This window comes from Nyctereutes procyonoides, unplaced genomic scaffold, assembly GCF_905146905.1.
Source record: "Nyctereutes procyonoides isolate TBG_1078 unplaced genomic scaffold, NYPRO_anot_genome, whole genome shotgun sequence".
Classification (NCBI taxonomy): Eukaryota; Metazoa; Chordata; class Mammalia; order Carnivora; family Canidae; genus Nyctereutes; species Nyctereutes procyonoides.
Window position 1 is genome coordinate 1,786,855 of NW_026575031.1, and position 16,086 is coordinate 1,802,940.

Below are 16,086 nucleotides of genomic sequence, written 5' to 3' on the forward strand. Positions count from 1 at the left end.
CTTTCTGACATTGAATTGTAATCCAGATTTTGTAACTCTTTGGGAGAGAGAACTGTTTCTGATTCTTTCTTTTGAGGTGAGGTTTTCCTTCTAGTCATTTTGCTCAGTGCAGAGTGGCCAAAAACAAGTTGTACTGCGAAAAGGAGAAAAAGAGAGGAGAGAAAGAAGGAAAGAAAAGAGAAAAAGAAAAAAGAAAAAAGGAAGAAAAAAAGAGAAGAAAAAGAGAAAGAAAGGGAAAAAAGGGGGTGGGGGGAAGCAAACAAATCAAAAAGCAAAAAAAAAAAAAAAAAACACGGGGGAGTATCTTCTGATTCTCTATACTATAAGTCCCTTGACTTCCCCTGGAACTTGTCCGTCTAGCTGGTCTTCTGGGGGAGGGGCCTGTTGTGCTGATTTTCAGGTGTTAGCACTTGGGGGAGCTGCTCTGCCCCTGCCGGGTGCAAGGCTCAGTGGGGGCTGTTTACCCCGTGAGGCCCCAGGAGGAACAACCGCAGTTGCGGGGCCAGCTCTGCCGCCCTGGAGTCAGCTCCCGCAGTAGCTCCAGAGCTCTCCTTCTGCAGGGCCTGGAGGCTCCGGGGCGGGGCCGCTGATCTGCTCAGCTCGGGCAGGAGCGTCCTTGCTGTCCTGGGCCCTCCCGGCCTCTGCCTGTCCCGGGGGTGGCCGGATCCTGGGCTGTGTCCCGGCGCCCTGTGCTCCGGGGCCTGCGCTGTTGGATTCGCGCTCCCGCCCTGCAGCCGCCTCCGCGGAGCCGCCGCCCGAGCCCCTCCGAGCTGCTCCGGGTCCCGCCGTGCGCGCTGCAGCCCTTAGGGAGCTCGGCGCACTCTCCCGGGGCGCAGGTGTCTGTTAGTGTCCCCGGGAGCCCGAGGGCATCCCCGCCCTCCTGGGTCCTGCTCCAACTCCCTGCGGGCAGGGAAGGTTGGTGCAGCTCCTGCTTCTCCGGGACGGGGCTCTCCTGTCCTGGGGACACTCGCCCTGGCCTCAGCCCTGCTCCTCATGGGGCCCCTCCCCCTTGGATGTTTTTTTATTTATTTATTTTTCTATCTTCCTACCTTGATAGAAGCACGAACTCTTCTCACTGTAACATTCCAGCTGGTCTCTCTTTAAATCTCAGGCCGAATTCATAGATTTTCAGGATGATTTGAAGGTTATCTAGGTAATTTGGTGGGGACAGGTGACCTGGGGACCCTACTCTTCTGCCGTCTTGCCCCTCCTCCCGTCAAGGATATTTTGTTGATATTACTTATTAATCATACCAGGAGGCACATAATATCCACCCCTTTTTGATCAGATTTACCAGTGGATTCTGGTGCTCTGGGCCTGATCTAGCCATTAGGCATTAACTCCTTGGTTTTTCACCCACTGTCATAGAACCCACTGATAATGATTGACCAGGAGGATCTCCTTTTGAAAGCTACATGAGAGAAGTTATTCTGTCTTCTTCTTTCTCATAGGCCCTGCGTGACAAACTTTTATATTCCTCAGTGACTGCCAACGTGGCTCATGCTGCTACTCTTGACAGTGGTGTCTTTTTTTTTTAATTTCTAAAAATATTTTATTTAATTTCAATTTGCCAACAGATAGTCTTGGCAGTGATTTCTAACCTTTTGAGGGTCACAGATCCCTTTGAGCATCTAGAACTTTGTAAGAAGAAGAAAAAAAAATCTATGCTTAGGCACTCAGATTTCCATTTAGTATCAGAATATTCTGGCCCTTGGGTTAACCTTGCACTCTACAAACTTATGGTGCAGGTTTGATTTTGTACAGAACCTTGGTACTTGACCTTCCCCTCTAACTTGAAGACTTGACCTCTCACATTGATGATTCTGTCTTTTGTTCCCTGACCTCATGGCTTTTCTGCTTCTTTAAGTCCATTGGTCTTTGGCTTCACTCAGTTCTATTTTTTTGTAGTTGTCCCAATGGAGACACCATTTATTGCACGTGAAAATTTTCCTTTGTCAAGGATCCAAACTCAGCTTCCCCCCTAACTGCCAACTCCTTGACTTTATTTTCATCCACATCATTTCCAACATTTTTCTGACTTCTCAAATCATTGGTCTCAGCCCAACCCATCACAAAGTCTCACATCTATAACGGGGCATCTCAGGGTTGCCTTCTCTGGGCATTTAGGATCTTTGACTTGTTGGTGTTCTACCGTGGGGCTCACTCTCTTATCTGCCCTCTCTGCTTTTCTTCGGAAGTCACTGAGAGCGGCCATGCTGACAGGGCCTTCACAAATTCAGACTAAGTTGAGTTGATCTCCTGGTGCAGTTCACCCACTTCCATTCCTACTTCCCTATTTCTGTGCTACTCAGATGTTGTTTTTGAACCAGCATCAGCATCACCTAGAAACTTATAAGAAATAAAAAATCTAAGGCCTCTCCTGGACCTACTGCATCAGAGTGTGCATTTTTAACAATATGTGAATCATAGTCACATGAAAGATTGAGAAGCACCATCCTATCTGTTCCCCATATTGGTCACTCTAAATTTTTCTCACAGTACTTAATTCTTGATTCTTCCGATGATGGCTGTATCAGGCAAAGTCCAATCAGGAAAACAGAAAATACTCTAAAGATTTCAAACAGAAGGAATTTAATATAGAAAACTGGTTACCCAGGTGGTGGAAGAGCCAGGAAGCTAGATATAACCCTGGGGTTAACAATATGGCAGAAGCCGTGGCCTCCTTATGCTGCAGGGACCAGGGGAGGAGGCAACATGACTGGAGGCCAGAGGCCATGCTCACCTAGAGGAGACAGGCCCTCAGAGAAGATGCAGCTCCTAGGAGAGGAAGCACAACACCGTGCTGCTGCCCCTTCTCTCACCTTCTACTTTCCTCAGTGACCTCACATGAAATGTGAGCAGAGAGCTCAGCTGACAAGAGAGCCTTGGAAACCCAGCCTGCCATTCCTAGAACGACAGAGCAGAGAGTGCATCTGAGGGCAGACAAGCCCAACAGGGGCACAGTGACCTCACCTCCTCCTGCATCACCTGCGCTTCCTTCTCCATGACTCAAAACATCTGCTTTTAGCCCCTTTGCCTTCCTTCTGTCCAGTCTCAGAAAAATAGATATCTTTTGGGTTTTCTTTGAGAGCTAAAACTGATATGAAAAGTAACTAGATGCCAACAAAACACAAGCTTCCTCGGGGAAGCCCCCCAGCTCGTAAGGCTCCAGGACACAGGGAAACATCTTGGGGGATCCGGTGCCCACGGCGCTTCCGACGTCATGCTGTGAAATGTGGGCACACTGCCCACAGAAGCTCTCTAGAAAAAATGTGTCCTGCTATGAAAAAGGTACCAGTGCCTTTCTCGATTTTTACAAACGATAACAATGGACTCACGTGTTAGCTAAAGACGGTCAGTCTGTTTCTATTAGATGAGTCACCGACGTTTAGACTTCACGTGCAGTCACTAAAATTCAAACCAAGAACATCCATCTTCCTCCTTCAGTGCCTTCTCACTGCGGCCTCCCTTCCATAGACCAGGACATCGAGGCCACTTCCTTACAGTGAAGAGTGGTAAAGGACACGGAAATAATCTCACCGGTGCCCTGAATCCTGCTAGCATTCCACTGAATTGACTTTCTGACTTGAAAGGATGGGGCTGAATGAAAACTGCACCCCTTTTCAGAAACAGGCAGGGGAGTGCACCTGCACCTGCTGCTCCACACTTTCAGAGCAGTGTGGAGCTGACCAACCTCCTCTGTGCCCACGAGGAGATGCTCTGTGACCCAGACTGTGGACTCTGCTGCCCTAGGACCTTGGTGGTGTGAACCTGAGTCACTGATGCACCCACAGCGCCCAGCCCCATGCCTGGCAGGTGGCAGCAACCCAAAATTTGCTGCATAAACAACAATAACTCAGAGGCAAAGACCTCAGTTACCATGTACCGACTGCATCACTTCCACTTTCCATAGAAGCCAGGAGTCTCAGCCCCACCATTTATAAAACAGAGATATAGTGCCTGTCCCCATTTACTTCACAGTATTAGTGTTAAGATCAGATAAGACCATATCTGTAAGTTTGTTCCAGTAAAAAAATAAATTGTTTTTATAATGATCTAAATAAAAAAGCTTCACATGCCAATGCTTGCATACATGTTTATTAAGATGTAGCCAAGTGAAATGTCTCTGCTCCTCCTCTCAAGTACAATCTTCTTTATTGATGTGTAACGACGCCCAAGGGCTGGGTGAACTACATAATCAAAATCAAATGCCAGTTTTTTACATACTTGGCCAAAAGAGTGCAGCCCAAAACACCATGTTAAGCTGCAAGAAATCTGAGGACATTTCATTCATAGCCTTGCTTTTAACTGTTGTTGATATGTACACTTTAATTTCAATGCCCATCGCAGATCCACATTTAAAAAGAAAAAGGCTCTTATTCTAATTTAGTAGAAAGCAGAGCTGTCAGTGGAAAGGACAATGCAACATCAAATACAGCTGCTTTTCATCCATACTAGTCTAAATTAGAAACATGCTGCCATTCACAGGGGCTCTAATTGCACGTGCACATAAGCAGTACCAAGACCTGACCAGCGGTGTGGGTTTCTACCAGCATCTTCTCTTTATTCTGAGTCCTTATCCTCATCTGAAAAATGAGGGACTGACTTCTTTGCGACCACGTTGTCCAGTCTCTGTCCTTGCAGATATGGGTTGACACTCTGAAAAAAACACGGTTTGGTATTACACCTGAACATCAGATACAGACATCTCACAAAAGGTGCGAGTAACAATGGCCTCCGGCCCTATTGGGTCAAAAACAAGGTAACAGTGGTAACTACCACCTACCAAATGATTACTCTGGTATATCTTCAATGCCTCAGTGGCCCGAGAAATACTGTCTCCCTGACAGATGTGTCTCATTGTGTCTTTCACGCAACCCAAGAGTTCTTTATCGAATGCAATCTGTCTCCTTCCTGCTTTTTGGCACAAGGATTTGGAGTGAGCCAGCTGATAAATTCTGGGGACTAACTTAGATACCAAGCCCCATATAACATAAAGTTATTACTCTACGGCCTTATTCAGTGGGAGAGAGAATATTTTATAAGAATGTTCTAAAGACGACGACAGAACATGACCAAGCAGGAATCGGCATCTGCAGACTGGTCCTGGGACATCCCGTTGCTGTACTGGTTCTTCTATGCTGGTATTCCACCTCAGGGGGATTCATCGGCAGCCCTAGTAATTATTTCCACCTTCTGTCAGTCAGGTTCAAAAGCTAAAGAAAAGAAGTAAGCTAGACACAAGGTGCCTTTATTTTTGACTCAGGACTTCACAGTCTGAAATCTTTCATCGGTTGCTATTCTGAATGAGTCAAGGTTTTTCCAGTCTTTCTCTAATACATATCTATTTTTTGAGGTTTGGATTTGAACTAGTAATTGGAGCTTTACAACAGAGTATTTAGCAAGCAGGAAAAAATTCAAAAGTTTTGGAGGATATTGGTTTTTTTGAAGTCACCTTCCCGTAACTGAACAAAAATATAAGGAAGAAGCTGTAGCTACAAATGATCAGTAATCCCAAGTCCCTGGGGAATGAACTGCGGCAGCTCACAGGTGGGTCTCTCTTGCCAATGGGACATCGGTCGGCCTTGGCTCTTTTGAAGGGTGAGCAGGTCATTCTCCAAAAGAGAAGGAATGGAACCTGAGTTTAGTATTTGTAAATGTCCTTCCACATTTTCACAGCTAAAAGCCTGAATCATGGAAGGCCCCACTCATCCAGTAAAAATGCATTGCAAACAAGCTGAGAATTACAAAGTATGGATGTCTTCACATCTGAAAAGAGACATGTCACAAAAACACAGTACTTTGCTGGGAAGACATCTTTAAAATATTTAAAATAACGAAAATACTTTTTACATCAGAGAGTGTCCACTGGAATGGGCTGGCTTACTCCAGAGGGTCACATGGGAATATCCAGGAAGGTGATGCAAATGTAGACTGAAAAGTTCTACTCAACATCAAAAATACCTTTTTTGTTTTTTAGTAATAATATTCTGAAAATTCCAAGTTATTAAAAAGGGTATGAGATTTTCATATTCTTCAAATATGGAAATAAAAGATTGATAGACTCTTTAAGATAAACAGTAGATCTCAAATATTAACAAGATGCATCTTAACAAAGTTTGCAAAGGTGATCATTTAAAGGGGAATTGATCTTTTACTCATGAAGCAACCTGGAGTTCTGCTGGATTTGAGCAAATACAAAAAGTCCCATAAAACCACCTGGGGGGTCTTTTGTAAGTCCAGGGAGAACCTCTTGGTGAAGGGACTTCCACACGACCAAGTCCTCCTGCCCAGATGCAGAAAATGTCAAATGCTGGAGGGCAGGGGAAGTAAAAGGAGTAATCACTTGAACTTTTTTTGATAAATGTTCATTAGTATTGAATCTTATACTTAAGAGGAATACTAGGAGTGAGAGTTGATTTCAATTACCCACTGGAGTACTCAAGGCACTTATATATTTTTCTTCTCTCTTGGGTGAGAGATACTGGCTAGGTTACAGAAGGGAACACTTGTTCCATTTCAAAACTGGAAGACCCATTGGGACCAGATTCCTGCTTTGGAATGTCCTTTGGAAATCCACAGCAGATACTGAGCTTTGTTGGAGAAACCCTTGGTGACTGGTGCACCTGGGGAGGTGATTAAAGTTTTCAATCAAGTGGAAGCATCACCTGAGGCCTCATGGCAGGGAAACAAATTCTGTTTTCCCATCGGTCCGGAGGGGGCCAGTCCCAGCAGGACTACAGGGTTTTGTAGCTGTCTGAGAAACAGGAAGAACTTGATATCACTGGGTCAAAATGACCCTTATTTTCATAAATCGTAAGCCTTTCCTATGTGGAGGAAATTGAGGCCAACATACAATCCTTTGTAACGTGTGTCCTAGCCAGAATTCTGAATTTTGGTAATCACTGGTCTTACGGAAAAATGATCTAAATCCTGACCCATGGTCATTATCCGAGTCAGGCCAGAAGGAATGGTGAGCCAGGACGTAGAAACAATTAAAGCTTCATCCTGTTATTATTCATTTTGGGTCAGTCATTGGTCTTATTCGGGAATGTTCTTGTTGTGCCACAGGGAGATATTCAAGCCATCTTATTGGTAAATTATGTGTATTCTGAGCTTCTGAAATAGAATTTCTTGATGTTCTCTCAAGACCACATTACATCCTTCAGACCCTTTCTGCCACCATTTGCCACTGGAAACTGTAATCACCCAAGAAAAACCCCTAATAATCCTGTTAGCTCTCCCAAAGAAGATGTTTCCAGACAACTGCTTCTCGATAGAAAACTGGCCTCGTGTCATCTGTATTTTGTCAGGCAGCACAGGGGCTTGGAACCTTGTGTCGGGGGCCTATGAATTAATGTTGCATCCAGAAAATCTACACTTCCTCCAGCACTCTGACCGGATTCAGCCAAACCATGCAGAGTGGCCGCAACTACCACTGTCCAGATTCCCAGATGATGCCAGGATCCAGGCCACGTGCTGTTCTAAATACACAGTCAGTGGCCTTGGGTATACGGTTTGGCAAGTATAGTTACCTAACGCGGTTACTATCCGGCAACGCTTGCTATGGACTAGCAGGACTTTAACATCTTCTTCCACCTAATCAGAAAAATGAGGCAGGTGGCCAGGCCCTTCACTCCACTAGGGCACTAGTGGATTGTCAGAATCAACACTGACCACTGACTCAGTCTCATGCCATCAAATGCATTGGAAACTCAAAGCAAACTTGACCTTCAGCTTTACAGGAGGCCACACCCAGCGGCTCAGTGCATGATACCCAGACCAATGCCCCACCATGGGCAGCCCTGAGATGGTGAATAACTAAGCCTGAGACCAGTTCACCAGTCAGAAAACAAATACAACAGATCTAGTAGATTTTACATCGGTCTGGCGAGGTGCAGAAGAGGGTATGTAGGAGGAATGAGGTTTGTTCATCTCATCTTTGCCCCTACATTCCTTCAGAAGTATTGTCTGGAGCTTGCAGGTCAGCAACCACTTCCCTGCTCCTGTCCTGTGTTTTTATAGAATTGGTGCAGGTGTGTGAGCAGTTGCCCCCAGTGGCCTAGAGCTCCTCTGAGGAAAGATACCCTCACGTGCTCCCTGAATTCCCACATCTGTGGGAGGGATGCAACCCATATTTCTCGAATGCAGTGGGAGTGTGGGAGGACCACAGAAGAGCGCTCCACTATAAAGCATGTGCTACATCGTGGTCATGCCATTGCAGGAACCAAGGGTGCAACCCTTGCTACTCAGGACCCTGGTCCTGCCTTCCCAGGGTTGCTGCATGTGAAAGGCTTCTGCTTTTTTGCAACAACTGAGGGTTACACTCAGAAAGCTCCAGGCATCCCAGCCGGCCGCACGTTACCCTCCGCTTTCGTGTCTGTCCTCCCTTCATCTTCTCATAAAGGAGTTTCTTGTTCTAGAATGGGGAGAGAAGAAAACACAAATGCAGAAGTATGGATCAAATTTGGTGAATGTCTATTTTAGAAGCAATACTTGGTGTGTCCCCCTGGATATCTGCATACACATATTTTGGAAACAAAGCTGGATGAAAGGCATATCGTGTCAGAAAGATAGACCACAAGAGAAAAGCTGGTGGCGGTTGTAGCTTTTAATAAAGTTCTCTGCAATGCCCCGAGGCACACCAGTGTCACCAACAATCACATAAACAGGAAAATACGACATTCTAAAACACAAGGGGTACTGGAAACTCAGCTCCTCACTTTGAACAGCCTTTGTTTAAAACAAACAGTTTTATCTCATTTTACTTTTGAATCCAACTGCCTTGTTATGAGCCGTACACATAAACTGTTCTCTGGAGGAGTGTCTGACTATTAATAACAACCCTCTATGTAAATAAACGAGACATTCTGACTTCTGCAACCTTTCCTCTTGCGGCTTCAGTCGGTGCCCCCAGTCAAGACAATCGGAAAACCATTTGGTCTATAACATTTTTAATAGAGTGAACCTTTTAAAAACTGCCAAAAAACTTCTTGGCAGAGGGAAAGCTATGTTGGGGGAAAAAAACGGGCTCTGTTACCACAGTTTGTATAAGTGTTTCCACATATTGTTGCATTTCAAACACATAGTGGACTTAAATGAGCTCTAGAATATCAGACACATGCTCCACAGATTTCTCTTCTGTGGGATTATAAAAGACAGAACACTTAATCTGAAGGCAGAACAGGAGAAGGGACATTGGGGGGACTTATTTGTGTCGCTTTTTTATTTGTTTGTTTTTTTAATCAGAAGGGAGATAATGTATAAAAGAGATGACTCATTTTACTCTAAATAAAATACACTGACACTGTTTTTTTTGTTGTTGTTGTTGTTTCAAAGAGATGACCAACTTCTGTTAAGGAACAAGTTTATACAACACTTATATCCTCTAAACTGTTTGGATAGAGATTTTTTTTTTAATGGTAGATTTGGAAATGAAAATGACAAATGCCAAAAATGAGCTTCATAATTTTCATGTCCGTTAAAATCCACCCCTCCCGCAGTTTACAATGCATCTGGCCTGCCCCCCTCAACTATGCAGGAGCCGGACACCAGGGCATGAAAGGGCCTCTGTTGCTCACGCGGGAAGCTGGTCAACCTAACACTGGAAGGGAGAAATGGCAGACGTGCACACCGCATCCTCGAACACTGAGCACATTGCCATGCGCCCCCTTCTTGTCATCTGCTGTTGCCTCTCTGTGGGCGTAATAAGTCCTCTCGCACTGGGAATGTCTGAGAGCTCGTGCCAACACTGGGGACAGGGGACCAGAACTGAGGCTTTTCTTGCACATCCTCGGGCTCCGCTGCCTGAGTGGGTGGGAGTGCAGGGGGCCTGGGGCTAGAGCCAAGGGCCGGGGCAGTCCCACTGCACCAGCAGGATGGCGACGGCAGCATCATTTTAGCTCATCTCCTTTAGAAGGTCATGGGGCAGAGGGTACGGATAAGAGCCCTGGTTCAAAAAGAAAAGCACAAAGTCTAGAGGGTCCTCCTCTCAGAGATGATCGCTGGGTTTTCCTAAGAGCCAGCATTCGGACCAGCTGGAGGATGCTTTCCCACACCTGCCTGAAAGGGGCCGGCATTCCTGACTAGGCCGGCTATGGAGTGGATTGAAAGGCAAGGATTGGCAGGTCGGGGTGCGTAAGAGAAGTAGACAAAAGGAACCAGAAGAAGGCAGCCCCCTCTCCTGACACCCATTCCCTGTAGATGGGGTGGGCATGGGGGAGTGGTGAGCCTGTTTTCCATGTGAGTAGCAGGTTCGAGTTCACAAAAAGGGCTTTCTGTTGTGCCATCAAGATTTTGGACAATCGCCCAGATCTGGGTCTCAAATTCCATTCTTAAATGGAACCAGGGAGACTCCTCAGAGAGCATCTGATTCCAGGGTGAGGGCAGGGAAAGCATGAGGATCAATGGATCAATCAAGTTGGAAAATCTAAATGTGCCATGAAGTAAGAACATGCTCAAAAAGTGATGAGACGTGTCAAAAGGACAGCGAAGGCAGCATGGAGACTCCCCCTTGGCTCAGTCTACAACAGTTTGAGCACCAAAATAAGTCATGACAGGAATCCACGAATCCACAGTGCTAAAAAATAAATGGATTTTTAAATGCGAAAATTAATCAATGGGGGAGGAGGGGAGACTCTTGCTTAGAGTAGAGCGCCAGCCAGTAAATGTAGAATGAGTCATAGAATTTAAAAATCACCACTTTACAACTACCATTGTTATAACTGATTCTGGCGCCTATCATCAATGGAGACTGAAGCTGTCGGCTGCAAGTTCAACAGGGACAGATCATTTATAGTCTGAACGTATCTCCTCATAGATTATGGATTTCAAAGGGAAAAAATTGTAAGTTTACACTTGAGAAACCTGGCAGGCATCACTTAGACCAGGTCACCACCAATTCTGGGACAAAGTGGCATCATGTGTCTCCAGATGGGAAACACATAGGAGGCACGTCTCAGAAAGGCGTAACTCAAGCCATTCTACTCTCTGGCTGGCTTGAGGTCCTGAGAGACAGAGAAAAGCAGAGAGGGTCCTTGTTGCCCATTTCTTTCTTGGCTCAGGCTCTGGCCTTGATCAGCTGCTTCCAGGGAAGGAAAAGACCCTAGTCATCTCAGCAAGGGGATGAAAAGATATGAACAGCACTTGGAAAGGAGAGACATTCGCTCTCAATGAGCAATTGCTGTGTGAAGGCGGGGGAGACTAACACCCTACAGTAGCCAGCCTTTGGGTGAGACACTCAATGCTGGGGGCACACAGTGTCTGAGAGACAGCCAGTCCTAGACAGGACTCAACAGGACCAATGTATAGGACACATTATGAAGCATGAGCCATGAAAAGATAAGGAATCTATCCAATTTCTAAAGAACTCCTAGAGTCAGATGGTCCAGTTCAAATCCAAACTCTGCTGATCATCAGCTCTGTGGTGTTGGGCAGGCTACTCACCACCACCTCCAAGCCTACATTGTCTCATCTGTAGAATGGGAGTGCCAGGGATGGGCAGGTCGAATGAGATAATTCGCACACAGTATTTAGCACACTGTCTGGTACATAGTATGTGCTCGATAAATATTACTATTTGCTACCATATAATAAAATACAATGACCATTATTCTTCATCTTCATTACCATCACCTAACAGAGAGCCTGGAAGGCACGTGATGTGCATCTAACAAATGTGCCTTTTTTTTAAAAAAAAAGATTTTATTTATTCATGAGAGAGAGAGAGAGGCAGAGACACAGAGGGAGAAGTAGGCTTCATGCACAGAGCCTGATACAGGACTCGATCCCTGGACCCCAGGATCACACCCTGAGCCGAAGGAAGACGCTCAACCGCTGAGCCACCCAGGCATTCCAACAAATGTGTCTTGATGCATTCACAAAGAGAAAGTAATGCAGGAAACAAGACAGACACTGATATTTATAATATATGAATCATGGCTCAAGACCCAGCTGAACTCCAGCTAATGTCAAAAACAGGCAAACGTTACCAGCATGTAAGGAATCCTGGTGTTGTGCACCATTCTCTTGTGTAAGATCATTACTTTGTGAACTTACAATGTGGCTGAGCTTCAGACAAGCTTGAGACCATCATTCTGTATAAATAGCAAGGAAGGCCTCTCAATTCCAGTGTAGAAGAGCAAGACACACAGTAGTTCCCTCCTTATCTGCGGTTCTGCTTTCCGTGGTTTTAGTTACCCGTGGTCAACCATGGTCTGGAAGCAGACGACCCTCCTTCCGACATGTGGTCACTTACTGTTCCATCACAATGCCCATGTTATTCACCTCACTTCACCTCATCACCAGAAGAAGGGTGGTGCAGGTACAATAGAGATATTTTGAGAGAGAGACCACATTCAAGTAACCTTTATTACAGTATACTGTTATAATGGTTCTATTTTATTATTCATTACTGTTGTTTATTTCTCTCTGCACCTAATTTATACATTAAGCTTTATCATTTATGTATAGGAAAAAACAGTGTATACGGGGCCTGGTACTCTCTGCAGTTTCAGTCATCCATCGGGGGTCTTGGAACAAATTCCCCTCGGTTAAGGGAAGGCTACCGTCCTCAGTTCACACCTCTACATAAAGATCAAGCAAATCGTGTTTCACTGCCCGGTGGTAATGAGATAATAAATGAGAGAAACTGAAGTTTAAATAAACACATGATCCCAGATGATTAAAGGTGTGCAAACCCTGTTCCTGGTCATTGATCTGTCACAGTCATCTGTCCAGGTTTTCAAGAAGAGGCAAGGAAAGGCACGAGAGAACTGCTTCCTCAAAAGGGCTCTCTGCCCTCACTCAGACTTTTCTCAGTCTCTCTCCTGCTTCCTTTTACTTATTACCAGCCCACCAGTTCTTCTGTGTAACTTCTCAGCTCAGACTTCGTGTTGCCTTCAACTTCCCCGCAGTCGGCCATACAAGGCTTGGGCTTGGGTGTTCCTCTGCCCTCATCTGCTCTCTTTGCCAGTAATTGCAGCTGGTGCTCAAGAGAGAGCTAGAACATGAAGCTGGACAGTGCTATGGTGGGTTCACTGTGTCCTCGTGTAGGCCACACACCAGTCCTAGTCAGCTCCCCGGGAACCTTCGAAATGTTGTAGGTTCTCATGACGTCAGTGAGGTGCACTGAATTCCCTATGTTCGTGGCCTTCGTAACTGGATTTGCTTCATATATTTTTTCTTGCGTTTAGTCTGTTCTTTTTCTACTTTCTCTACTCTCCATCCATATGCCACCAGAACAATCTCTTTTATAGAAAACTTTGATGATGTCAGTCTCCTATGCAAGAACCTACAGATGTTTGCCTATGTACTTCAATGTGTTTAAATTCTACTAGCAGGCTTCAGAACGGCTCCATAAACCAAGTTTCTCTAACAGAACTGCTTATGACAGAGAAGAGGAAGGAAGCAAAATTAAAACTGCTTTGGTGTTTTAAGATGGGAAATGTGTACACATTAAAGGTAGAGGGAATCAGCTCAATGTAATTTTAAAGCAAGGTAATGGAAAAATCAAAGTGGTAATTCCTGAGGAGAGGCATTTCTCTCTAAGACAGTCTAAAAGGAAGGGCAGATTTCAGTCCTTAGAGTATGATAGCTCCCGCAATGAAGGAAGCAAGGTCAGCTGCCAGCAATGACCCATAGCTCTAGAAAGGCTGAGGCAGATAAAAAAAACCATAATAAAACAAAACAACTTTCCATTTGCAACGACGTGGATGGCACTAGAGGGTATTATGCTGAGGGAAGCAAGTCAATCAGTGAAAGACAACTGTATGATCTCACTCCTATGTGGACTTTAAGAAACAAAACAAGAATATGTGCTCATTCACTCACACCACAGATGCACCACCTCCTGACTCCTTAGTATTTTTCCATTTTTCTCAGGGCCACAGGACAGGGCTAGAACCCCGTCGGGCTGCGACCTTGCCTGACTCACTGTCCCGGCCCGCTGGGGTCTTCCTGAATTCTGACTCTTGGGTCATCCCTGGTGAATCTGAGAAATACAGGTTCTCTATTTTTTTTATTATGTTTTTATTAAACGTCCCTAAAGATGCAGAGTAGGAGAGCGCTGAGACACGCAGGCTACCACGTGAAGTCACTCTCCCCACTGACGCGGATGCGTCAACATACTCCCCTCTGGTGATTCTGTCTTGCGAGGCTGTGCCTCCCCGCCTGTTCCAGCAGGTTGTGGAAGAGCTCATCAAGCGCTTGGCTAAAGCCAAGTGCACCATGTCCGTTTCCCTCATTACGCTGGCAGGTGAATGAGTGATGCTGGCAAGTAGAAGAGCACCATCGGAAGGACAAAACTTGTTTTGAACAAACCTATGCCAAATGGTGATGATGTCTCCTTCCAAGGGCTTACAATTTCTCTCATGGACAGTTATAGATTCTTGCCTGCTGCTGACAGCAAGCTCACTGCTCCACACTTTGGAAAATTTCTTCTTCAGAATTCTTCGCAGAATTATATACATCTGCTTCTAAGCTTCTGGCCCCATTTTTCCTTGGTCCTGCAGAGATCATCTCCCTCAGTCTAGAGATACAATTTGAAAATTTTCTCAGTATCCCTTTTTTTTTTTAACCAAAGAACCCCACCGCACATACCCAAGTACTTCCTATACGAGCTTTGTGAAACACTGGTGAGGCTTTAGGAGGTAGGATGTGTTATGACCAAGGTTGTGTAGGAGACCAGAGTAGAAGCTTCCGGAGATCACAGCTGCTAAGATGGGTTCAGGTCACTGACTCTTGGCAGAGGCTGGTATATTGTATCCTAGACATGAATGTGGTTTGGTAGTTACTTAAATTCCCTCTCAATCAGAGATTTCTGAAAAAATCAGCTTCTAAAACAATTTGTCTTCTCTCACCGTACCCACATTGCTCATCTCTGCCATCAGTAGCCTCAGACTATCAGAGTGTAAAATCTACTCATCATCAAGATTAGACTTACCCACTTGCCCAAGCCTGGATAGTCATGTTCTGGATCAAAGAGGTGCTGGTGCAACTGGAATTCTCGACTGAACTCTGCTGTGTCGGGGGTGTTCTCTAGACATCCATCATCTACTGCAAACAGCAAAAGACTTTTGAGGAATGGCCGAAGCATCTATTGTCATTCTAAGAGTTAATTTCTTAAAAACAACTAGACGACCAAAGGTCAGCATCTATCCACATCACCTGCCCTCTCTAATTTGCTCATCCCAAATTCTCACTCCTCCTCCTACCTGTGGCAGAGACTGGTTGGCTACTCACCAAACCCACTTCTCTTTCCCACTCGGCACATAGCTAATTTCCCTGCCTTGCCCTGCAAGCAGGTGGAGTCACATGCCTGAGTTTGTGCCAGTGGAACGTGGGCAGAAGTGATGTATTCCACCTCTAGGTCTGGCCCATAAAAACCTTCTATATGTTCCCCTCTCCCTCCCATCCCCTACGCCTCCCCACCCCCATCTGTTGTTCTGCCTGCTGCATGCTGCCGACCAGGGCAACTGTGAATGTCACGTGTCAAGATGAAAGATGGCAATTTGGGTTGCTGAACTATCCATCCCTGCCACACCCTCACCCACCTCTGGCAGGACTTCACAAGAGGGAGAAATAAACTTCTAATTGTGTTACCACTATAATTTTTTTATCTGTTATAAGAGCAAATTGTTCCCTAACTGGTATACTTCCATTCCAATGACTCACTGTGTTTTCTCTTGGGTGAGTTCTTCAGAAACAATGTCAGCTTCTTGGAGAAAGTGCCTTATGTAAGAAGAACAACATCACCAGATGGATGGAAGTGTGCTATAGTGGTGACGGTGTAAGCTTGGAGTCTGACCGACCAGAGCTCAGGGTTTCCGTTCTAGCTCATAAGTGACAGGTGGTCTTAACTCCTTGGTTAGATTATCTTTGTCCCTCCAAACCCATTTATCCATTTATGAGAGGGGCAGAATCAAGGACTTACCTTACTGGGTAGCTGTGAGGAACAGACATGATCACACACAGAACATGTGGCACACAACAGGTCCACTCTGCTTTAGCTCCCTTCCCACCATCTCTCCTTAACTGACAGTGTATACTATGACTGCTCTTAGAAATAAAGCACGTCTTTCTATCAAA

At 45.4% G+C, this 16,086-nt stretch overlaps 1 protein-coding gene across 3 annotated transcripts in view; it reads right to left on the minus strand.

The window, feature by feature from the left end:
- Window positions 1-4,090: 4,090 nt before the first annotated feature.
- The window catches only part of SCG5 (secretogranin V), a 53,489-nt gene continuing 41,493 nt past the window's right edge, over window positions 4,091-16,086 (minus strand). For 2 of the 3 annotated variants that reach the window (XM_055316803.1, XM_055316804.1), the window contains exons 4-6: window positions 14,942-15,054; window positions 8,366-8,419; window positions 4,091-4,659 (exon numbers count right to left, since the gene is read on the minus strand). In XM_055316803.1, coding sequence (XP_055172778.1) covers window positions 4,564-4,659; window positions 8,366-8,419; window positions 14,942-15,054 — 263 coding nt within the window. In that variant the 3' untranslated portion in view covers window positions 4,091-4,563. The remainder of the gene's footprint in view (window positions 4,660-8,365; window positions 8,420-14,941; window positions 15,055-16,086) is intronic. The other variant, XM_055316805.1, reaches the window with a different exon arrangement.